We start from the raw sequence: 9360 nt of genomic DNA on the forward strand, positions 1-9360 counted from the left end.
GCCAAAAGAATTCTTCATCTTTCGGGGCGAACCACTCGTCAAGCCATTTCCGGACGTCTTCGTACGAATCGCAAAGCACGGCGCAATTTGATGAGTTGTTGGTGGTAGCGATGAGAATTAACAGTTTCACCAGGTTTCAACAGCTCATAGTAAACGACACCCTGCTGATCCCACCAAACGCACAGCATCGTCTTGCGTCCAAAGCGATTAGGTCTTCATGAAGAAGTTGATGGTTGGCCGGGATCGATCCATGATTTTTTTCGTTTAGGATTCTCAAAGCATATCCACTTTTCATCGCTAGTCACCACAAGATGCAGGAACGACTTTCTTTTATGCCTAGCCAGCAAGATTTCGCATGTGTTTTGGCGTCGCTCCATCTGTCTATCGTTCAATTCATGGGGTACCCATTTTCCGACTTTTTGGACCTTTCCCATGGCACGTAAACGCATGGAAATGGCTGGTTGAGTGACACCTAACTGCTTGGCAAGCATTTTTTGCGATTGGGTAACGTCCTCATCCAAAAGAGCCTGCAATTCATGGTCCTCAACTTTTCTGGGCCGATTTTCACGCTTCTTGTCACTCAAGTCGAAATGGCCGTCTTTGAACCGACGAAACCAGTCTCTGCAAGTTGTTTCCGATAATGCACTGTCACCATAGGCCTCCACAAGCATTCGATGCGATTCGGCAGCCGATTTCTTCAAATTAAAGCAAAAAAGTAGAGCTTCCCGCATATGCTCTTTTTTTGGCACAAAATTAGACATGATTACGCAAGGAAAAAAGTGTGTTGCTGTATGAAATCACTGATGATGTGCAGTGATTGATGTAAACAGGTGTCGAACCCATGCAAAAAAAAATATGGCATTTCTATGGTAACTTGATATGCTCACTAACGCCATCTACGAGCAATCAGCGGATTTAAGCTTATACACCGTAAATATGATTATATTTTTAAGAGTAAACCATGAAGGCAAATTGATAATATTTAAATTGATTAACTCATGAAAACGCCTATTTTCAGTTCAAAAATAGTTTCTTAAAAATGTGCATTATTTACGGGTGTTTTATCTTCAATGCTGTTATGCTCCAAGCAGCAAATGTTGGGGAGGGTACATCCTCATACGAGTATAATTTTATTTATTATTACTACCAAAACTGACATTTTATATCAAATACACTACTCATAAAAATAATCCAAATCGATTCATGCAAATATTGAGCTGGAATGGGACATTGAGTTGGACAACCCAAGAAATCAATCAAATATTATAAAGCAGAAGATCATTAAGAGAATAATCGGATTTTATAATAAAGCGTTTTTCAGTAAGAGCGCTTCAACTTTTTTTTTGAATAAAACACAAACGGTTTGACTTTTTTAACTATTTTTTTTTTTTATTGCCGAGTTTGAACATATACATTTAAGTATGAAATTCGATTTCTTTTGCATGACCACCGCGTGCACGTTTTACGAAGTCCAATCGTTGAACCCAATTTTCGACCACTCTTTTGCATAAATCGGCCGAAATTCCAGCAATTTCGCGTTCAATATTGGCTCTGAGCTCACAAATCGTCGCCGGCTTGTTACTGTAGACCAATGACTTCACATAACCCCAAAGAAAATAGTCTAGAGGCGTCAAATCACACGAGTGCGGCGGCCATTCGACCGGTCCATTTCTGGAAATAATGCGCTCATCGAACTTACTCTTCAACAAATCAATTGTAGCGTGTGCTGTGTGGCTTGTGGCCCCGTCCTGTTGAAACCACATGTCGTCTAAGTCCATACCATTCAATTGCGGCCAAAAATAATCGTTTATCATGTCGCGGTATCGATTTCCAATCACAGTAACGTGGCGATCGTTCTCGTCAACGAAAAAATATGGGCCAATTACGCCGCCGGCATGTAAACCGCACCAAACAGTGATTTTTTCGGGATGCAACGGTGCCTCATGAATCACGTGTGGATTGCTTTCTGCCCAGTAACGCATATTTTACTTGTTGACAAAGCCATTGAGCCAAAAGTGAGCTTCATCACTGAAGATGATTTTTTGGAACGATTATTTTCATAAAAAATTTGCACGATTTGCAATCTTTGCTCAAGTATGTAGCGTTCCATGATGAAATGTATACTAATGAAGTTTACAAATGACAAGCGAAAAATAAAAAATATTGCGTCGTTCGCCGTCCCTATCGGAAAAAAGTTGAAGCGCACCTATTGAAAAACGCTGTATGTACTCGTATTAACCCGATATCAACAATAGTTTTTCAAATTGATATGTTTCAGCAGCTGTAAAATTTACCAATTATGTATATCCAGGTTTCAAATTATTTATGAAGGTTTATCATTTCATTATACTTCATTTCACGCTGGCTAAACGTGTGGCAATTATTAAAAAATATTATCGAAATTACGGCTCAGTTGCAAATACGCAAATACGTAAATACGATCACACACCAGCAAGTAGAAGTTTAGGAGTGAGGAGCTAATGTTAAGTGAGGTTTCCTGGCACCAAACTATAGGGCTACGCCAGGCGAATTCCAGGGTACTACCAAAAAAAGGTTTAGAAAACTCATAACACTCCCCACGGATAAACTGAAAATGTTAATGGGCATTCTCTCAGGTCACTGCACACTGTGTAGTAGGCCGGGTCGACTTGTGGGGAGGCAAAAAAATCGCCCATTGCTCTGTGAAAATCATATTCTAGGGATCAAAATAAGAAACTTTGCCGAAGGAACCATACCTCTAAAACGAATTCTGATGTCCCCCAATTTGGGTTAGTTGGTCGTGCTTAACTATGTTGAGCGATAAACAGAGATTGAGTCGCTTAAAATTCGATTAAACGAAGCATCTACATTAATCCAAAAAATATCGATCTCGGAAGTCAAATTCACGCAATTAAAAAAAAACGACCTTGGAACAAATCGTAGTACCTGCATATAGTTGCAAACCTATCAAGCAAAATCGCATTGCAAGTAAAGGAATTGCTTCTAGAGCCATTCCGCGATCAAAAGTATAACAAATTGAAACCACAACTCATGTCAATTGAGAAGACTGACGAAAACAAAACGAACGGCACGGATCATGAATTGAATCAGACCTCTATCAGGATCACATCGTTGTTCTTGTGGCATTGTAACTCAGCTATTTTAGACTATTGAGAACTATTGATATTTTATCGATTACATGTAAAAAAGAGGTTGTCTGTAAAGTCGGTTTACTGATGATAGTTTAACGTGACAACGTCATAAGAAAATACTGATATAATGGGTGCAATTTTCAAAACAAAAATTTAATTTTATTTGTTTGATAGATATTTTGTATGGGTATAGAGAAGGAGGTAAATGGAATCGCAATGGAATATAGTAGGTCAAGGTACATTTACACAAACGTGAAAAATGACGAAACATTTATCAAATTCATGAAAGATACAGTGAGTCACAGTCAAAGTGAGCCACACTTCCTAGTCATCAGATTTAGTAGAAATTTGTTTAAAAATACCACAGATTGGAAAAAAGATTTATGTGTTTTTATTGTTTGAATATTAGCTTCAATAATTTATCGCTTACATGAAGAACTTTCTTTGTTTATTATAAAAAAATGAACAAAAACTAAAATAATTCACAAATCTATCTCACAGTAAAAGTGAGCCACTTTAGCTGAACTGAACTTGAATAACAAATTAATACTTTGTTGGGCCACCTTTGGCGGAAATAACGGCTTTTAGACGTCGGGGCATTGATTCTAATAACTTACAGGTATATGTGGAAAGAATTGCACGCCACTCGTCTTGTAAGGCATCTAAAAGACTTTGTTTTGAAGAAATGCTATGTTTCCGCAGGTTTTGGTCAAGACGGAACCATAAGATTTCAATTATATTTATATATGGAGACTGCGGTGGTACTTCCAATACGTGGGGGCAGTTATATAATAGATATTCCCGCGCAACAAACGACTTGTGCTTAGGATCATTGTCCTGGTAAAAATAGAAGTCGCCTTCGATCCCTAGTTTTTCGACACTTGCTTCAAAACGTCTATATAAACGTATTTATCCATTATGTCTGGAATATGTTGAAGATATCCAGTTCCACCACCTGCCATGCAGCCCTAAACCATGACGGAGCCACCGCCGTACTTCATACTGGGATTTAGGTTTTTCAGCTGAAAGTCAGTGTTTTTTTGTCGCCATACCATCTTCTTACCGTCAGAGCCAAATAAGTTAAATTTACATTCGTCTGTAAAGAGAACCTACAAAAATATTATTATAGCCTCTACGGTGCATTATACCGTTATGAACCTTTTGCCAGAAACTCATATCCTTGTAGACATATTTCAGCGCGAACTCCAACCTTTTTTTTCGATTTTTGCTGCTAATAAATGGCTTGTTTCTGGCCGTACGACCATTATAACCATGCTTTCTGAGAACTCTTCTTACAGTTTCGGGGTTAACGTGGGTATTTAGCTGCTTCTCAACCATCTTCGTTAATTTTGGAGCACTAAGATGAGGATTTTTTTTCACTTCCCGCAAAATAAATGCATCGTCCCTTTCTGAAAACGCCTTTTTTTTTGCTTTCTTTCTGCTTGTTTCCTACTCTTCCTCCTCTAGTAAAGCGATGTATGATGTGCTGGACAGTTCCTCGACTTTTATTCACATATTCCGCAATTTTTCTTTGGGATTTTCCTTTTTTAAAAAGATCAATTACTAACTGTCTAATTTCAACACTTGTTTGTCGACCCATCTTTATAAGCCGCTTGATAATAAACAACTAAAACTCTAAGAATAAGATGCAAGCGAAAATTAATATCCAAAAATACATATCCCGTTATTTTAAAAGAAATAATGTTAGGTGGCTCACTTTGAGTGTGACGTTACTTTGTGCGTTTGTTTTTGTTCTTCATTATTACTCTTACTTCGGCAGCAAACAAACAGAAAAAATACAGTAAGATTACACAAGCATGCTCACTTGATAAAGTTGACAAAAAATAATGGGTGTTTGAAAGTATTTACAAAAGTTTTTTAAACAAATATCTTCAAGGAATTGGTGGCTCACTTTGACTGTAACTCACTGTATGTTCAATTTCGAGTGTGCATCAGACGTTTATAAGTGAACAACACTAAGAGGCAACCTCATCGATTTGCCTTTTTCAAGACACATTACACTCGAAACACTCCATTTCATTTCCTACTTTTTCTATCATCGTCCTATTCTCAACAGAGAAATGGTTCATTACAATGCACACAGGAAGAATGTATATACAAATACAAATATGTGAATTTATATACATATGCGCATATACATAGGTACATATATACGCTCACTTAAGTAGGAGAGAGCAAGATGTCGAGCGTTGCCGAACGCGGGGACAGATTGAGTCTTTGTCGTTCGTTCCGCGCTCTCGCTTGCAGTTTAAGCAAGGTAACGACGAATGAGCAAGATAACGACGATTGAGCAAGATAACGACGCATTTTTTCGTGCGTGCAGCCGACTAAATCGAATTATAAGACGTTATCTCGTCAAAAAAATATTGGTAGTCATCGATATTTCCCATTTTTCGTTAGTTTCTGACCACTAACTTTTCACATTCAGTATAAAATATTGAAAAATCTACATTTCCCTACGAGCTCATGGTTTTCATTCACAAATGATATTAAAATAAAATATCCCATAAGTCTCTGGTGTATGACATAAACAGACCAAATGCTATTTAATTATCTTGGTTGCAAACAAAACTGAAGTTCCCGCCTTTGGGTGCTACGAGTATGACGTCGCTATAAAAAGAGCTGTACAGTAGGCACATATACAAATGCATATGTACACACATATGTAACACAACACATAAAAATTACTTCAAACTAACTTCATCGAAGGCACAACACATCTACAAATTTTAACAAAATAAAGGGGATTCACAATAAATATACTTATTTTAATTAAATGGAAACTCGTGCCAACTCAATAGTAACTCAGATATAGTAGTTAGTTTAGGAAATGAATGACACATTTTTTGTAAGTGTTAGATGACAAATAAAAGATATTTACACCGAGTCCAGCTTCATCCATAAGTTGCATAGCCTGTGTTCATGTAATAAAATTTCGAAAAGAAAACAGTTTGTATAAGAATAAACAACGTAGTAACTGTACATGTATGTAATGAATGAGAAAGTAAACAGTAGTAGTAGCAGCTTGGTGAAATGGGAAGAGAGCAGCAAAAGTCCGGTAAGCCTTGTGTGTATAGTAGGAGTCTTGGAGAGCTCCAAGTGTGTTCATACTATTTATTGAGATACCATAACGGTTTTAAGTATATATGTATGTATGCAAAATAGGAGGTTAAAACTTAACAATTAAATTTCAAGGTAAAGCGTTGAAGATGAAAATTATTTGAAGTTGCATTTATAAAATGAATTTAATGAAATGTAATGAATAAAACAAATAATCGGCAACACTAAATAGTTAAAATAGTAAAATTATGATATACAAAAAATGTGATATAAAAGTTCGTAATTAGATATGTACAGACATAAATAAAATGGTATAAAACTGAAGAAAATAAATTTTGTACAAACATGTAACCAAATTTTAATAGAAATTTTTTTTTACACTTAAGCATAATAAATATAATATTTTTCACTGAACTGTCACAAAAACCGTTTAAATTATTTAGTTAATAAACTCCTTTTGTGAGTAGTTTAGAAGAGGTCCAATAATTTGTAGCAATAGTTAGCTTTTGTGGTTTGCTATTGTCAGCTTGCAACGAGTTTTATTCACTTACCTGCTTCAGGTGATTTTTAAGTATGGTACCCTCAGGTTCTGGCAATGGTGGAATCTCCTCATAGCCACCAGTTGGCGGTGTCAATTTGGTTGAGTCCAGATCCACCACCCAGATATCATCCGGTAGCCTAGTGATTTGCGTTTCAAAGTTAAATACTATTCGCCTTCGATTGTCTAGCTAACAATAACTTACCGGAAATTCTTTTTGTACATTAGGAATGTGCCTGGAACACCAATCACGAAAGGTGTTGGTGCCAGCAGCAATTGTTCAGCGCAACTCAAACATGTCGGCAACAGCGGTATCACGGGGAACATATACTCCAACGGATAGAGCATTGTGACGAATGCCATTACCGACATGGAGAGCGCATTGTAGTCCCGTGACTGAAAGAGTACTTTGTTTTCCAACATTATCAGCGTCCACACTTTCAGACAAGTTTCCACGCCCAACAGCTCAAGCGGCAAATGCAATGGGAAGTCCACCAGCGAGAAACGTGTGTGGTCTGGCAGGGCGAAGAGCAGAGGTTCATGTACGGTTGGAGACAGTACCTCGACCTGTAGGTGGTGAAAGATAAAAAGTTGCACACACAACAATAATGTTGATTTGAGCAAGATCTTATGCTACATATATAAATACCTCAACACGCGTGGAGCCAGGTACAGGTACTGGTGTGGATAATAGCCGCAAGATCCATGTTTCGATCTCGCGTACATCGTGCAACACAATGGACGAGGTAGCTTCGGTAGCATGACCAGTGAGCACCGTCCACACATTGTCACGATTTAGCTTTTGTGAAGCGCCCAAACGCTTTGGCGATGAGGACTCATTGCAGGCATCGATCAGCTTCTTAAGTATAAACAAACACTCGCGAAACGTTGAGAAAAATGGATGATGTGAGATAATGCAGAGCGAGGTAAGCGACTGATTACGCAGTTTAGTGCGTTTTCGTGAGGCGCGTGGTGATGGCGAATGACTGCCGCCTGACTCTGAGTCCGCGGATGGTGCCATCAGTCCCAGCTTTGGTATTTGTTGTTGATGACTCTGTTGCTGCTGCTGCTGCAGTTGTTGTTGTATATGACCGTGCGCCCCATGTGATAAGTGGTGTTGATTCGGTGGATCCGAATCACGACGCGATGTCATTTCACGATCCGAATCACTAGGAGCGACGTTACTTCTGTAGTCGCTAGAAGAAGTTAAGAGGCCGTAACTATTACAAAAAATACGTCGTTTAGCATCATGTGATATAATGATTAACGAATTTGGATTGAGTTGGTTTTTATTGCTTTTGTTGTTGTATTTGGTTGTGCTGGGATGAGTTTGTAAGTGAGAGACTTTAGAATCAACTTGCCTACTAAATGCCGAATCCGAGCTACGCTCCATGCTCTTGCGCCAGGATTCGCGTCGAAAAGCGGAGCTGCGACGTCCACGGGTGCTTTGTCCAAGACTAACAGCACCATGATTTCCACCAGCTGCACCACGTTCTAAATTAGTCGAATGTCGTTCAATCGGTCGATAGAAATTAACACAGATGCCATATCGAGTTTTGCCCGAATCCTTGTCGGTGAGCGCAAATACAAAGGATGTCATGTCGCGAATGGCAGACCCAGTTCGGCGTGGTCCTACGCTGGTACAACCTTCAGGTTGGCAGAAGTATACCATGTCAAGGGGAAGAGGGAAATCTGAATGGTCCGATGGTGGATATCGACGCAACAGCTCAGGGATCTGAAATTGGAAAAAATAAACTTTTCTTAGCGTCTCGTGGCAAAGGTAAATTTCGAAATTGCATTGCTTAGTACACTCTCTAATCTATTTTTTAAAATATCACTTCGAAAACGAGCAGGTGGGTCTTGGTGGGAGCATCGACGTATGCAGCCAAGGAACCAACAGTGTATGTTCACCATAAATTGCGACTGCTAGCGTTCGCCTTTCGAAATGCAAGCCCTTATTAATTTATCTTCACCACAATGCATTTGCTTGAGCTGTAAGCTTTGGAGCCGTCACGTAAAAATACTTCCAATGAAAAACTAATGTAAGGCCGCAAAAATAAAAGAATGAAACTTTGGAAGATCAAGCTTATTTAGGTCGTTATTGCACTAATCAAGAAGAAGCAGAGGAACCTCAGACCAAGCTTTGATTTACTGCACTCGCTCTAGAGGATAATTTTTTTGAGCATCCGAAGATGGGAAACGTTTCGTTCGAGGAGGACATGCGGAAATGCTGTCGTTGAACTAAGCTCTTGGTTGCCACAAACGCGTTGAGGGATTTTTAGCAAGAATTTTTCATATTGCTTGTCTTTTTAGAGCGTAAAATGCGTAATGGCATGAAGTCGGAGTTATTTAACGGAACTAAACTCTCTTTAACTTAGCCAGGATTACTAACATAAATAAAATTTTTAAAATATATGCAGTTTCACTTACCTTGGGGAGGTTCACAAAATAAATAGGAAATAAAAAAGATTACCCATTTTCACTCACCTGCACAGGTGGCGTTTTATTGCCGGGTAGTCCTTTTGGCATGGGCGGAGTAGTACGGGCTCCTACAATTGCCATGTAGTCGACAAGACGAGGACATAGCGAAAGTTTTTGCTGATCGGCCAT

The 9360-nt window shown here is 38.7% G+C and overlaps 1 protein-coding gene across 1 annotated transcript in view; it reads right to left on the reverse strand.

Moving 5' to 3' along the window:
* Window positions 1-9360, reverse strand: part of LOC129238828 (MAP kinase-activating death domain protein) — a 69597-nt gene extending 60237 nt beyond the window's left edge. Inside the window, exons 1-6 of the mRNA XM_054874021.1 lie at window positions 9238-9360; window positions 8112-8485; window positions 7400-7946; window positions 6956-7317; window positions 6764-6890; window positions 6034-6066 (exon numbers count right to left, since the gene is read on the reverse strand). Of these exons, the coding sequence (XP_054729996.1) occupies window positions 6034-6066; window positions 6764-6890; window positions 6956-7317; window positions 7400-7946; window positions 8112-8485; window positions 9238-9360 (1566 nt within the window). The remainder of the gene's footprint in view (window positions 1-6033; window positions 6067-6763; window positions 6891-6955; window positions 7318-7399; window positions 7947-8111; window positions 8486-9237) is intronic.

This window comes from Anastrepha obliqua, chromosome 2 (assembly GCF_027943255.1).
Source record: "Anastrepha obliqua isolate idAnaObli1 chromosome 2, idAnaObli1_1.0, whole genome shotgun sequence".
In the NCBI taxonomy this organism is placed as follows: domain Eukaryota; kingdom Metazoa; phylum Arthropoda; class Insecta; order Diptera; family Tephritidae; genus Anastrepha; species Anastrepha obliqua.